The sequence below is a fragment of the Astatotilapia calliptera genome, chromosome 23 (genome assembly GCF_964374335.1).
Source record: "Astatotilapia calliptera chromosome 23, fAstCal68.1, whole genome shotgun sequence".
Lineage (NCBI taxonomy): Eukaryota > Metazoa > Chordata > Actinopteri > Cichliformes > Cichlidae > Astatotilapia > Astatotilapia calliptera.
In genome coordinates this window covers 6,520,702-6,536,903 of record NC_137443.1, presented here as the reverse complement: position 1 = coordinate 6,536,903, position 16,202 = coordinate 6,520,702, and the positions used below count along the sequence as shown (strand labels likewise).

The window sequence follows — 16,202 nt, the reverse complement described above, 5'->3', positions numbered from 1 at the left end:
GCCGTCTGTGTTCAGTTTGCAGAGAAATATGGAAACATTTTCAGCCATTTTCAGGAGAGAAACTCAGTCTGGACTTCATTTTGGGAGCCACACGCAGTCCCAAACCTTATCGTCTGTGTGCTGTGCCACGTTAGAGCATGAGTTATCCTAAACTGAGCATGTCTGTTTCTCTGCTCTCTCAATGACTGTCTTCTGCTATTATTTTCCGTTGTTTTTAAGTCAACTCCAGTGAAAACATTTCTTGAAAAAGGCAAAGCCCTGTGGCTGTTTGGGAACTAAGGATGCTGGTATTTTACAGAATAAAAAAAACAGAACATCCACCAGCTAGCAATATTCACACATGGCTTGGAAAGTAACGATAAAAAGATCTCTACCAAATTTACTTTTTTCATATATTCCACCTCTAAGTTTCAGGATGGCTGCTAGGTTTTGTGTAACAAGCATAGGAACAAATGAAGTGTGGACATAAGCTCCTCAGTGCAGGCTCCAACCATGTTACATAAGACTGAGGACATCTTGGGAATTCCAATGTAAATAACAAGTCAGGAGGTTGAGCTCTTCCAGCTGGTTACTATGGAGCTGATTGTAAATTGAAGCTTCAAACTTCAAAATGTATTTAGCTCCAAACTTCTTAAAAGTCTGCTTTGATATTGCTTTTCAAGTCACAGATATTTGCAGAGTTTTTAATGTAAATCTAAATGTAACATAAACATGTTAAGTATATGTGCCAGTTCTAAATATTATTGGTTAAATCTAAATGTTATGGGAAACAAATTTGCAGTATTAACAACCCATTCATTCCCATTTGAGTGTTTCAATACAGCTGGATGATGCAAAAGACTAAAGTACACAAATAGCAATTTGGGGGGCGCTAGCCAAGAAGTTTGCTCAACTGTCGGCCTCAATGTAATAGCAGGAATACACAAACCTGCAAACAAATTGTTGTATAGAGATTAATTATTGGGCAGCATTTAATGACTGACAAACGACTCTGTTACTTTAACTTCCCCTTGTTCAGTTCAACTTGCTTTCCCCCTTTTTTTTAAATACATTTTAAACAATTAATCACTATTCTCTTAAGTCAGTGTATAAAAGCGATCCATTTGAATAAAAGGCACACCGATATCTTTGTTAACTGTATCATTTTAAATAATTTTTCTTTAAAGTTCTCCTCATTATTCTTCCCACATTCCAAACCAAATTAGGAGTCGGGTTTCAAGATAAGGTGCCAGTGCCTTTAACCTACTGGGCGGTTTAAACGTTTCACACACTGAGTGTGTTGTTTTCTTTGGCTCTGAATATGTTATGTAATTATGGCAAGAACCCAAAGGTCGACAGAAGAAGAATACCAACTACTGTAAACCATACAGGCCAGTAGAGGTCTGAAATATACTGCTCAAAAACTGATCGTGCTTAAATCACAAATGAGATCTTTGTGAATGAAATATTTAATAAATATATTACGTAATTTTTTGAGAAAAAAAAACAAAGTAGACAGTCAGTGAAAAACAAAGCCATAAGCTTTCTAAATTTAACTAAAAGGTAAAAGTTTTATTTCTCGGGTGTTTTCTTAATTAATAAATGTACGAAAACAATAATCCTACACTGAAAGCACACCGTGTGTCTAAGACCTGAAACAAGCACTGTTACCTGTGTTCCTCCTAAACGTAGACCTAAATTTTCCTAACTTCATACACTGTTACAACTCCGATTTTTCTTAACCACCTGGTACAGGTGTAACAGTTGTAACAGAGTGTCTTAGAGATGTAGTGTAATTTTACATTGGTTAAGTCTTATTAACCACGCGCTTTTATTTTGAAAGCGTCTTTCCACGTCCTCTGGTAATAAAACAATCATCGTCACATTTGCAGATATAGCCCATCTCAACAAGCGACAGCCTAACTAAGCGAAGACATGGAGACATTATACAGCCTTCTTGGCTCAGAGTGGATAGACGGCAGGAGCATTTTAATCTTTTTGTTTGTTCTTCTGCTTATGACTGAAGTTTTGAAGAACAGAGTGCCAAAAAACTTTCCTCCCGGACCGAGGGCTCTGCCTTTCATTGGAAATCTTCATCGCATCAGACCTGATAGAATTCATCTGCAGTTTGCAGAGGTATACATACTGCTACTGCTACTACTAATTTTTATTAATAAAATGTCATGTTATAAAAATAAAGTGCCCCAGGCATTAAAAGTGGTATTACACCGAATTAAGACACGTAGGATACGGTGAACAAGTGGGTCTTCAACTTAGCTTTAAAAAGCTCCACAGAGCATGCGTTGAAGGAGGTTGTTCTACAAAAATGGGGCAAGAAAAGAAAAAGCACGCTCTCCAATAGTCTTTTTTCTGGCTTTAGGAACATGTAGAAGGCCAGAATCCTGACATATGACCTCTTTATTGGACAAGAGTGTAACTATCAATAACCTTACAAATATCAATTTCATTTTGTACAAATCTGGCCTACTGTCTGAAGTTTGTGTGGTTTTCCATCTGAGCAGATGAAGCTTTCTGCACCATCTTTTCAACATCCTAATTTGTTTATGTGCTAAACAGAAATAATTTCCTTTCTTGTTGCTAAAAACTCATTCTGAAGTATGCTTTCACTAACTCAGAGGGTATAACAAACGTGGCAGTTTGTCGTGAAACAACTACTGTAATCTCCACATTTTGACTTTTTCCTCTAAATAGACTTTTTGACTTTTCCCCCAGAAACATAATTTCGCCTTTTTTCAAAGAACAGTATTTTGACTTTTTTCTCAAAATACATTCTTGATCTTATTCTCAAAATGATCAACAGTATTTTTTTTCTCGCCCTAATACTCATAGAACGCAACCATTATCATGAGTTACTAGTGGGCTGGAAAGTATTAAACAAACAGACAGTGCATTTATAAAGCAAGTAAATTGCTTTTAATTGCTTTTGAAATGTGCAATAGAGCACAACAGTCACAGAGTTTAACATTGTCTTAAATATTTTCTTATATAAAATGCCTACCTATGGTATGAATAAAGTTTTTGTTATCTTGTCTTTTTGGTTATTTATTGAGAGAAAGGGACGTTGCTGTATGTGAAGCTGTATTTTATTCAGAAGAAGCTGTATTAATATTGGCTTTCTTAAGAGGAAATAGCCAAAATTATGAAGCGGTCACCCAAATGAGGCAGATCCCAACCCAACACTAAACAGAATCTTCTGTTCATGTTCAGTTTGCAGAGAAACATGGAAACATATTCAGCCTTCGATTCTTTGGTCAAAGAACTGTGATCATTAATGGCTACAAGCTTGTCAAAGAAGCCCTAATCCAACGAGGAGAAGACTTCATGGATCGCCCCAGCCTACCAATGTTTGAAGAATTGGTTGGGAATAAAGGTGATAATTTTACTTGAAAAGTTTTTCAAGATGTTTTTTAATAAGACCAGCATCATCTGACTATTTAGCAATGTTAAAACTTAGGTCAGTATTTTACTGACCTTATTTTTAAGTTACTTTGGGCCTAACGCAGTCTTGTTTTTCCAAAAGGTCTTGTGATATCAAATGGGTATCAGTGGAAGCAACAGAGGAGATTTGCTCTTCACACACTCAGAAACTTTGGTCTGGGCAAGAAGACCCTGGAGTTATCCATCCAGCAGGAGTGCCAGTATCTCACAGAGGCTTTTGCAGATCACCAAGGCACACACACACACCCACACACACACACAAAACGTACACAATTTTTTTACATAATCGAAATTAATTATGAGTTTGCTTTAATGTTTTGTCTAATGAACATATGCTCTTTCAGGAAAACCTTTTAATACCCAGTCACTGTTAAACAATGCTGTGTCCAACATCATTTGCTGTTTGGTGTTTGGGAATCGTTTTGAGTACACCGATGAGCAGTTTCAGTCTATTCTGCAGCTCTTCAGTGACATAGTGTACTTGGAGGGAAGCGTGTGGGCACAGGTGAAACTCTTTCACATATGTTAGTGTTGTTTGATTCAGGATTTAAAAATAACAAATAAGAAACTTTAGCTGAACTTTTTTGTGCAGCCCAAGTGAAAGCTGTTTTTGCAAACAGAGCAGTTAGAGGAGCATAGCTATTGTTCACATTAGACTCCACCTGGGCTGTGCCTTGTCTCAGATTCTCAGACTGATATCTCAGCGCAGATTATCTTTCCTGAAATATTTTACTGTTGTGTTCCTTTAACTGCAGTGGAGGAAGAAAGTCACTTATGAAATCTGCTGTGTTGTAAAAGAGATTTTAATTACTATTAAAGTATGCTTCAAAATTGTGTTTAAATGATTTTACTCGGTTACTTTTCATTACTGCCGATCACAGGTTAAGCCTACTTTTGCAAAATTTGACCTATTACTGCTACTGTCTTCCTGTTCTGTAGATTTACAACACATTACCCTGGCTGATGAGGTGGCTGCCTGGACCTCACCAAAAAATATTCACTCTGATCCAAAAGATAATTGATTTTGTAGAAGTCAAGATCAAAGAACACAGAGAAAACCTCAACCCATCATCACCAAGAGACTACATTGATGCTTTTCTCATAGAAATGGGGGAGGTAAGTGTTTTCAAAATGTGTTCTTGTTCATTTACATTTTCTAAAAAACATGCCTTTTATTTCCTGCGTCTGGCTTTTGTGACTCTGATAGAAGGAGGACGAAGACTCTGGTTTTAGTCTCAGCAATTTGTGTTTTTGCACCCTGGACTTGTTTGGTGCTGGAACTGAAACCACTACAACTACTTTACGCTGGGGACTGCTATACATGATCCACTACCCAGACATTCAAGGTGTGTGTATGAACAATATTGATTCTGAATACACACTTGGGACCATCTTTCTATTCGTTTTTTTCAGAGATTTTGACAGGTTTGTAGCTTAAACCTATTCGCTGGAACGTTCAAGACAATTTAACTACACAGCAAAGCAAGACATGAGTAGGCAAAGTTCTTTATGTTTCTCGTGCACGGGAGAGAATTGGACAAACGCCGTTCCTTCGCTTGACCCCAGTTGCTCTCGTCCGTTCCCCCGTAACACTGCTCTTTTATTTAGGTTACATGAATATACATAGGTTCATTAACATATGACGTATACATGCACACAAAGAGTACCGTGTAAGTATGTCTGTGTGTGTGTGTGACCCCATAAACGACTTCCCTAAACCTAATAAATATATATTTCTAGGCATAAATGACAGTCCAACAATACAAATCTAACAGATTTCTCACAGATCATTCTTGTGTTGGTTAATTTTGTTCAGTTTATTTCAGTTTTATTTTTTAATCCAGGTTCCTTTTATTAGTGCCAAATTGCAACAACAGCCACCAGTTTGTTTTCTCACTATGTGCAGAAAAAGTCCAGGCTGAGATCGATGCTGTGATTGGTTCATCCAGACAGCCGTCTATGACTGACAGAGAAAACATGCCGTATACTGATGCGGTCATCCATGAGATCCAGAGAATGGGCAACATCATTCCCCTCAATGTGGCCCATGTTGCAAACAAGGACACAACATTGGATAAGTACACAATCCCAAAGGTACACAAAGGAATTGCGAAGAAGAATTTTTTTATAGCACTTTTTGGTGTTTTTTGTTTTCTCAGATAGATTTTGAATGAAAAAGTTGTCCTTTTATCATCTAATGCCAGGACTCTCAAAGTTTGTTGTCCTCAATAACATTTTGTTTTGAAGAAGAACCACTCAGTGCATCATGGAAACTATATGTTTCATCAAAAAAGAAAGTTTTAGGCTTAATCTTGAAAGTACAGAGGGTGTCTGCCTCCCACATCCAAACTGGGAGAAACAGAAGAGGGGCCTGAAAGCTGAAGGCTCTGCCTCCTATTCTACTTTTAAACACACTGGGAACCACAAGTTTTATAGAAGTTAATATGAATGAAATATGCTCTTTCTTTCTAGTCCCTGTCGGTACTCTTGCTGCAGCATTTTGAATCATCTGAAGGCTTTTCAGCGAGCATTTTGAGCAACCTGTTAATAATGAATAGATGAATGTAGAAGTAATAAATGCATGAACAATCAGCAATACCAGAAACACGTATGACACGCTGATTAGAACAAACACTAGACATGTTTAAATAACACTTCTAACTGGCTGTATTTTCTCAGGGTACAATGATCATACCTGCTCTACACTCTGTCTTAAATGACGAGACAATGTGGGAAACTCCAAACTCCTTCAACCCTCAACACTTTCTCGACCAGGATGGTAAATTCAGGAGGAGAGAGGCCTTCCTTCCTTTTTCTACAGGTTAGTCAGTTGTTGCAGTTCCTCAAAATCCAGTTAAAGGATGTTTCAAGCCAAGTGTTTTAAGAAGGCAAGATTAATAAAGTAGTATGTCTTGCCATTAATTGTTTGACTTAGCAGCCATTTACAGTTACAGCCTTAACTTTGGTAGGGGATCGGTCTGTTAATGGTATCTCTGTTCCACAGCTGCAGCAATAATCTGTGATCAAAGTGATTAACTTCTAAATTGTGTGAATAAAACTTGTGTCTCATTGTGTACTCAGGCAAGCGCTCATGTCTTGGAGAACAGCTGGCCCGGATGGAGTTATTCTTGTTTTTTACCTCCCTCCTTCAGAGGTTTTCATTCTCTGCACCTGCTGGAGAGCAGCCCAGTCTGGAGTTCAAGTTAGGAGCCACTCGCAGTCCCAAACCTTACCGCCTCTGTGCCGTGCCACGTTAAACCACCAGTTCTTGTAAACCGAGGGCATATCTTTCTCAGTACAATGAATCACAACTAATCACTGTCTTCCATTATTATTACACTGTCTTCCAGCTAATCTATTATATTCTATTATATTTGTTGTAATGAATGATGATCTCCTATATTACAATTTTAGAATAATGCCAGTTGTGATTTTTTTGTCCTCTCTGTATTAAAGGACTGTTTTCAAATATGCAGTAAATACATTCTCTTCCAACTCTCTTAAAGTCTTTTCCAAACCACATTAAATTTGTCAGACCTACCAGACTCAATGTGCTTAAATAAATCACACTGTCATTAGGATTTGTGTTTAAGGTCACAATATAGTTTCAGAATCGGGTGTGACGGGTGGGAGTACAGTTAGTTTCAGTGCTGTTTATCAGTTTGAGAGTGCATGATGTAATCGGGATACTTCAAATGGGTTTTGTGAAAATAAAATTTCAATAAACACTTTACTCTTTATTTAAAGGCTTTCAGAGTTGCTTGCTGTCTTCATGAGTCAAGCACCACATTCTGGCATGTGAAAGAAAAAAAACTTATTTTGGTTGTAACCTTTACCTTTTTACACAGAGACAAAATTCTAAGGTTTTCTTTATCTTTACATACATGTGCATGATATCAAATAACCAGTGAGAAAAAAAAATCACCAAAACTAAAGGAACCATGATGAGGCAAGTATTTAAATCCTTAAGTGAAAGTATTATTACTACTACTACTACTACATCTAGAGACCAATAATTCAGCAATATTAAGATTATAAACAAAGGATAATTATAGGCTGGATGTGAACCACTTTGCTGGGTGCAGCTTTTGTGTGGAATTTACATGTTCTTTGTACAGACAAACAATGGGACACAACTCCAAAAGTGGTTGAAAACAACAAGAAGTTCCAGATTGGTGACAGTAAAATTGTGAGATTAAGAGGATTTGGGTACAACTGGAGCAGGTTGAGAAGTTGAATGTGTGCATTAGAGGCTTCATCCCTTAAACTGGGAGAGTGCATTCAGCAGATTACAGGTTCTGAAGTTCAACTTCTGAACTCATCATTTATTGTTTATTTATTTACATAGCACATAGCACAGTGGGGCAAAAAAGTATTTAGTCAGCCACCGATTGTGCAAGTTCCCCCACCTAAAATGATGACAGAGGTCAGTAATTTGCACCAGAGGTACACTTCAACTGTGAGAGACAGAATGTGAAAAAAAAAATCCATGAATCCACATGGTAGGATTTGTAAAGAATTTATTCGTAAATCAGGGTGGAAAATAAGTATTTGGTCAATAACAAAAATACAACTCAATACTTTGTAACATAACCTTTGTTGGCAATAACAGAGGTCAAACGTTTACTATAGGTCTTTACCAGGTTTGCACACACAGTAGCTGGTATTTTGGCCCATTCCTCCATGCAGATCTTCTCGAGAGCAGTGATGTTTGGGGCTGTCGCCGAGCAACACGAACTTTCAACTCCTGCCACAGATTTTCTATGGGGTTGAGGTCTGGAGACTGGCTAGGCCACTCCAGGACTTTCAAATGCTTCTTATGGAGCCACTCCTTTGTTGCCCGGGCGGTGTGTTTTGGATCATTGTCATGTTGGAAGACCCAGCCTCGTTTCATCTTCAAAGTTCTCACTGATGGAAGGAGGTTTTGGCTCAAAATCTCACGATACATGGCCCCATTCATTCTGTCCTTAACACGGATCAGTCGTCCTGTCCCCTTGGCAGAAAAACAGCCCCATAGTATGATGTTTCCACCCCCATGCTTCACAGTAGGTATGGTGTTCTTGGGATGCAACTCAGTATTCTTCTTCCTCCAAACACGACGAGTTGAGTTTATACCAAAAAGTTCTACTTTGGTTTCATCTGACCACATGACATTCTCCCAATCCTCTGCTGTATCATCCATGTGCTCTCTGGCACACTTCAGATGGGCCTGGACATGCACTGGCTTCAGCAGCGGAACACGTCTGGCACTGCGGGATTTGATTCCCTGCCGTTGTAGTGTGTTACTGATGGTGACCTTTGTTACTTTGGTCCCAGCTCTCTGCAGGTCATTCACCAGGTCCCCCCGTGTGGTTCTGAGATCTTTGCTCACCGTTCTCATGATCATTTTGACCCCACGGGATGAGATCTTGCGTGGAGCCCCAGATCGAGGGAGATTATCAGTGGTCTTGTATGTCTTCCATTTTCTGATGATTGCTCCCACAGTTGATTTTTTCACACCAAGCTGCTTGCCTATTGTAGATTCACTCTTCCCAGTCTGGTGCAGGTCTACAATACTTTTCCTGGTGTCCTTCGAAAGCTCTTTGGTCTTGGCCATGGCAGAGTTTGGAGTCTGACTGTTTGAGGCTGTGGACAGGTGTCTTTTATACAGATGAGTTCAAACAGGTGCCATTCATACAGGTAACGAGTGGGGGACAGAAAAGCTTCTTACAGAAGACGTTACAATTCTGTGAGAGCCAGAGATTTTCCTTGTTTGAGGTGACCAAATACTTATTTTCCACCCTAATTTACGAATAAATTCTTTACAAATCCTACCATGTGAATTCATGGATTTTTTTTTTTTTTCCCACATTCTGTCTCTCACAGTTGAAGTGTACCTCTGGTGCAAATTACTGACCTCTGTCATCATTTTAAGTGGGGGAACTTGCACAATCGGTGGCTGACTAAATACTTTTTTGCCCCACTGTAATTACAACAAAAGTGTTGGCCAAAGTGATGTACAAAGATAGAAATTACACAATAAAATTAATGTAACAAAAATAGCATCAATATCAAATAACGAATACCAAGTAACAGATAAATAAGTAAATACATAAATAACTCTCATGCTGCGTTGAAAGCCAATGAGTAAAAATGTGTTTTGAGATAGGATTAAAAAAGACTGACAGTAGAGGGCCTTTCTGATGTGGAGAGCTAAATCATTCCACACCTCTATGAAACAGCCTCAACTTTGGTGTAGCCAAGAGCAAACGTTTACCTGACCTAAGAGCTCTAGGGGGCATATAAGGGTGCAGTAAGTCAGACAGATACTCTGGGGCCTGTCCATTCAGTGCTTTGTAAGTCACCAGTAAAATGTTATATTTAATTCTATGGTAAATAAATGGCCTGTATTTGTATAGCGCTTTTCTAGTCCCCAAGGACCCCAAAGCGCTTTACACAACCAGTCATCCACCTATTCACACACATTCACACACTGGTGATGGCAAGCTACATTGTAGCCACAGCCACCCTGGGGCGCACTGAATTCTAAAGCGGATTGGGAGCCAGTGAAGTGAGTCAAGCACTGGGGAGATATGTTTGTGTCTCTTCGTTTGCTACAGAAAAAGTCCTTTCAGAGAGGTGTGACCTGAACCATTCTAATGGAGTGCCTTTGATGCCACAGTGCTCCAACCGAGAGATCAAGATGCTGTGGTCAACAGTATCAAAGGCAGTGGTCAAGTCTAAAAGCAGAAGTACAGCTGAGTCACCTGAGTCAGTGGCTAGTAAATGATCGATAAGAACTTTTAAAAGTGCAGGTTTGGTGCTGTGAAAGGCTTTAAAACCAGATTGAAACCTCTCAAGAACATTGTGACAATTTAGAAAGATTGAACAAATACAATCTTTTCTAAGATTTTTGACAGAAAATGGAGCTTTGAAATAGGCCTAAAATTTGCAAGAACAGAGGAATCAAGATTAGGTTTTTTAAATACACATGCACAACAACATGTTTAAAGCAGGCTGGCACCACCCCTGAACTAAGACTGCTATGAAACATTGCTAAAATGTCAGAACAGAACAACATTCAAAATCTTTTTTAAGAAACGTGTTGGCACGACATCGTTTGGGCAAGATGATGTCTTTATACCAACTTGTGAAATGAAGAAGTATCAGGGCCTGGAGGTACAACTGGAACAAGTTTAGCAGGTTAACTAGTGGTAGTTGGCGGCATCAATCCCAAAACCATTAAAGTGCCTTCAGCAGATTCCAGGTACAAAAAGATCTGAAGTCTCTGAAAAGAACAGATCAAATTCTAAGAATGTCTACAGAAACTGAGGGATCTGGTTAAATCATCTTTCAGCTAGTGACAATTTCACTTACTAATATGCGCTTTCAAAGAGAAATCTATGTTACTGTATGCCTCTGTGTTCCATTTCCACTCATCTATGATGTTATGGGTTTTAATGGAAATCTATAAATTCCACCAATTGCTGGAAGCAAGCAAAATAACCTATAGTTGTTTATTAATCCTACTACACTGAAATATATTTTGTTTGCTGCCTTTCCACAGTTTTACAAAGAAACTAAATGCATGAACTCAAGTGATTTAAATAAGCTTGCAAAGAAAAGCATCTGGACTTCTTTAAGTTACTTGAAGACGTTTTACCTCTCATCCGAGAAGCTTCTTCAGTTCTAAGGTCAAATGGTGGAGAGTCCCAGATATAAACCTAGTGGGAGTAACCCCCCACAGAGGGACAAAAGGACCCCCTGATGATCCTCTAATCGCCTGAGCCAAGGTGTGAAACTGGGTGTGGGTCCCAATCAGCCAGAGTTTCGGGTGTGTTCATTGTGAAACCTGGCCCCACCTTATCATGCGAATTCCTGAGGTTAGATGGCCCAGGATGTGAGTGGGCGTTAAGGCGTCTGGGAAGGGATCTCAAGACTGGATTATAGATGGCAGAGAGTTGGTGTCGTAAACCCCCGCCTCTGTTCAAAGATGGTCGCTCAAAGTGGACATAGATTGCTTCTTTCACTCCTCTTTCAAACCATCTGTCCTCTCTGTCCAAAATGTGAACATTGGCATCCTCGAAAGAGTGTCCTTTATCCTTAAGATGCAGATGGACTGCTGAGTCTTGTCCTGTGGAGGTGGCTCTTCTGTGTTGTGCCATGCGCTTGTGAAGTGGCTGTTTGGTCTCTTCAATGTAGAGGTCTGGGCATTCCTCGCTGCACTGTACAGTAGTGATGGCCCGCTTGAAGCTGACGCTCCGGAGCGTGTGTCGAAAAAAACAACACACTGGTTCAGAAGCACTGTGTCGAGGCTTGCTTCGTTTGGCAAAAGTCACGTGACCAGTGACGTCCGAAGCTTCATTACGCACGTAACTGCTTCGGTACCTGATTCAAACGGATATAAGGAAGTGAATCATCCACGGGATTCGTGGAGTGTGTTGATGGTGACAGATAGCGACGAGGTGATCATTCCACTGACAGATATGGAGCCAGCGAGGAAGAGAGGACGTTCTGGCGTGTGGGAATATTTTGAGTTGATTTTGCTCAATTCATTTTATCTGCCGAAGTGAAAAACTTGAAATGTCCAAAATCATGTTTTCATAATGTAAATATCATTACAGCATATGACTTTAGGAACACTTCCATGTGAATTAAAGCTAATGAAGACTACAAAAATGTATTTGACACTATACGTACATTACATTGCTACAGTTTAGAAAATCATTTTGTTTATTGTTTTTAGGTGATAGTCTGCAGGACCCAGGAATACCTGCATATCTACCAACTTGCAGTGTAGTTCCTGCACTCCACAGCCTCTTCTGTTCCATGCAAGTGGATTTTCTCCAGGGCAGGAGAAACTATTTCTAAGAAAAGAAACAGACTCAGCCAGCGCACAGTAACACTAATCCCCTTTTTAAATGTAAATAACAAAAGGGCTACCTTACATTGATCATGTTTTTACTTTGCAAGTTCTTGATTAGGGGTGGGTTTTGATTATCGCCTTTCTGATTACAATCCATGCTAAATTGAATAAAGTGATATTGATTCATTAAAATCCCGTGTCGATTTGTAAATTAACGTTATTATGCCTGAAACGCCAGCATCTCAGGTTAAACCTCACAACATGTCGTCAAACACCATGCAGCTAAAACAGTAACTGGGAGCAGGTTTACGGATTCTGCATACAAACGTAAACACAGAGCGCGGACCCGACGCGTCAGAGTCAGATTTTGATGTGTCGGCGGGTCCGCGCTGTGTTTGCCTCTTTTTTTTTTCGCTGGCTTCTGCAGCTGCAGGTTTCATAACTCTCTGTTTACATCTCTAATTAAGTCTCACATGTGTCAGCTTTCTTTTAATAGATACGAAATTATGGATATATACTGATACATGACCAGAATTGTAATATTTCTGACTGAGGCAAAACTTTCCAGATTCCAATCAAATTGAATCGGATCCTGTATCGAATCAAAATGATTCTACAAATCAGTGACGATGCAGCCGTACTCTGCTTCCTAAGCATTTTCCCTTTCCAGTTCACAATCAATCCCACCCCTAAGTCAAAAATATGTATAGGAATTGGCCTAATCTAATATTTTGTATGAACCTGTCCAGCTGTCCAGTGATTAAACGACAAGTAGATGGAGGCAGGACTTCACAGCAGGGGCATACTCCATAATGTGCTGTGCATTCTCATATGTATATTATATATATTGCTCACTTATTGTATTTACCAACATCAAGGAGTTATGAGCAAAGAAAGGCCACACCATAGTGCATGTTTAAATAGGGAAAGTTTATTGATCAAAATGTATTACGCAAATACGCATTACATTTTTTTCAGCCCCCCAATCGAGAAAACAAAACCAATTACATGTTCAAAGCAACGGAACGGTGGCCCAATATCAGAGAGAACTCCACTCTTGAGTGAGCAGTGATAATTGAGCAGTCCGTTTTATTTTGCAGATTCAAGCTGCTCTTCAAAATTTTCACCACCAGATGTCACCGGAGAGGACTGTGTTGAAAAGCTTCGAGTAATGAACCGCTTTTCAATACAAGCTTCAGTGCTTCGGAAAGCTTCATTTGGCCATCACTACTGTACAGCATGATACTAAACAAAATTTAAACTGGAAAAAAACAAACAAACTTGAAACACTAACTGCAGACCCAGGGAACCATAGAACCACACAGGGAAACCCAGGTTGCCACAGGACATTAACACAGACAAACCCACAACAGGCAGGAGAACACACAGGGCTTAAATACTCACAGCAGTAATCAAGGGATGGGAGACAGGAGGGGAACACACCTGGGAGAAATCAGAGCTGACGAGACAGCGGAAACGTAACTTGAACACACTGACATCCGACACGGACCTTCAAGGTAAAACAGGAAACTCACACACGCAAAGACACAGACTCAAAGACGCGGACTTTACACAGAGATCTGACTACACTAGAGGGGATACACAGAACCAAAACGTAAGAATAAACAAAGATACATCAAGAAATGGAGAGATTAATAATACAGAACAGAAAACACTGGGTCACAGACCCAGGACCGTGACAATTGTCTTGGAACCAGCAATTAGTGAATTGAATCTCATTTTATTTTTGTGTTCATGATATGATATGATATATTTTGTAGTCTCAGTAAGACAAAAAATCCGGGGATTACACGTAAGATGGTTTCTCATATCGATTAAAGTATTTCTTCTTAGAAACAATGCCAACTTATTGCTGTACCCCACCACCAATCTGCAGTCTGTGTTCAGTTTGCAGAGAAATATGGAAACATCTTCACCCTTTGAATCTTCAGTCAAAGAATTGTAGCGATTAATGGCTACAAGCTTGTGAAAGTGACTCTGATCCAACAAGGAGATGATTTCAAAGATCGTCCTTCTATATCACTGTTTGAAGAATTAGTGAGGAATAAAGGTGATGTTTGTTGCAGTTTGTTGAAACGGTTAGTAGTTGCTTCCAGTAAGACTATTGCATAAAATTTCTTTGAGTCTGATTCTGTTTTGTGTTTCAAAAGCTCTTCTGTTATCAAGAAGACCAGTTTCTCTGTGAATTTCACATTCCCGTGGCAGCGTGCTAGGTACTTGCTCAGACATTTAGGGCTTTGTTTCGCTGTAAAAAGAAGTTTTCTTCCCACGCAGTGTACAGTGGACACTAATGTTTTTGTCACTTTTTATGAAATCACACTCAAAGTAAGGATAAGGTACTTCCACGCTTTAAACGCTGCACCGTTATACTCTCTCCCACACTCTATATATTATTCATTGTTGATCTGCACCAACGTGATCTGCACGTCTGTTACCAGAAATGTCGCACACACTTACATCATTGTCATGAGACACTCTCACAAACAAAATCACGTTTTAGTAACGCAGCATGCTTACAGGAAAGTAACAGTAATCTAAGTAGTTTTTTGCAATAGTAATCGCTTATTTTATTTGTTACTTGTACTGATCTGACGCACAACCTACAAAAGAAATAGCAGCAACCTTAAGGAAAACATTCGCAGTATTAGCAACCCAAGCATTCCCATTTGAGTGTTTCAGTGTAGATGGAGGATGCAAAAGACTAATCAACCCAAATGCTGTAGCACTTTTCTTTTTTTGGTCCTGAAGATCATTTTTTCAACTATCTGTCTCAATGTAATAGCTGGAATACAAAAACCTGCAAACATTTGGTTGTATAGAGATTCAATATTTTTGAAGAATTTAATGGCTAATAAATGAGCCTGTTACTTCTTCTTCAGTTAAACTTACATTTTCTCCTACACATTTGAAGAATTATACACTTTAACCTCTTTAGACAGTGTATACAGATAAAGCTAATCTATTCAAATAAAAGGCACACTGATATCTTGTGCTAACTGTATCATTTTCAATAAAAGAAAGAAAGAAACAAAACAGTTTGCCTCATCAAGATAAGGTGTCAATGCCTTTAACCCACTGAGCGAAAGGTTTAAACCTTTCACACACCGGCTGTACCAAAGGTTTAAACCTTTCGCACACTGGCTGTACCAAAGGTTTAAACCTTTCACATACTGGCTGTACCAAAGGTTTAAACCTTTGGTACAGCCAGTATGTGAAAGGTTTAAACCTTTCACACACTGGCTGTATCAAAGGTTTAAACCTTTCACATACTGGCTGTAACAAAGGTTTAAACCTTTCACACACTGGCTGTACCAAAGGTTTACACCTTTCGCACACTGGCTGTACCAAAGGTTTACACCTTTCACACACTGGCTGTACCAAAGGTTTACACCTTTCACACACTGGCTGTACCAAAGGTTTAAACCTTTCAGTTTTTCAGTTTTCAGTTTTATTTGTCATATGCAAGTTAGCACAGGGTCAACATTGCAATGAAATGTGTTTGACGAGCAGCAGTCACTCAGCAGCATGATACAGTAGGAGAAAATATAATAAAATAAAATAAAATAATAAAAAAAAAATAGAAAAATATTAAGGAGCAAAATATTAGAGAGACATGGTAAAAGAGAAAAGATGACTAAATATTAGGGGTGCAACGATATTCGTATCGATATTGAACCGTTTGATACAGTGCTTTCGGTTCGGTACGCATATGTATCGAACAATACAACATTTGTAATTTATTTTATCAACTTTCCTTCTGACGATGCTGTCTGTGTGGAGCTCTCAGTGAATCTGCGTTCGACTACTCCGCCTAGGCTGCACTGTCGAGCGCAGATCGACTGAGCGCTCCACACAGACAGCATCGTCAGAAGGAAGAGCGCAGGGCAAGCTAGCGAGA

General features: G+C 39.2%; 1 protein-coding gene across 1 annotated transcript; it reads left to right on the top strand.

The window, feature by feature from the left end:
- Positions 1–1,828: 1,828 nt before the first annotated feature.
- On the top strand, positions 1,829–7,178 carry LOC113015599 (cytochrome P450 2J4-like). Its single transcript, XM_026157634.2, has 9 exons — positions 1,829–2,115; positions 3,208–3,370; positions 3,521–3,670; positions 3,783–3,943; positions 4,378–4,554; positions 4,646–4,784; positions 5,345–5,532; positions 6,118–6,259; positions 6,520–7,178. The coding sequence occupies exons 1-9, from the start codon at positions 1,915–1,917 to the stop codon at positions 6,693–6,695; spliced, it is 1,497 nt and encodes a 498-aa protein (XP_026013419.2). The 5' UTR covers positions 1,829–1,914; the 3' UTR covers positions 6,696–7,178.
- The last annotated feature ends 9,024 nt before the right edge of the window (positions 7,179–16,202 follow it).

What these genes read in the sequence shown, in the direction of transcription:
- LOC113015599 (XM_026157634.2), top strand. Translation starts at nt 1,915, where the DNA reads ATGGAGACATTATACAGCCTTCTTGGCTCAGAGTGGATAGACGGCAGG. An exon ending in AGAATTGGTTGGGAATAAAG is followed by an intron (nt 3,371 to 3,520) that starts GTGATAATTTTA and finishes TTTTTCCAAAAG; the next exon opens with GTCTTGTGATATCAAATGGG. An exon ending in TTCTCATAGAAATGGGGGAG is followed by an intron (nt 4,555 to 4,645) that starts GTAAGTGTTTTC and finishes TGACTCTGATAG; the next exon opens with AAGGAGGACGAAGACTCTGG.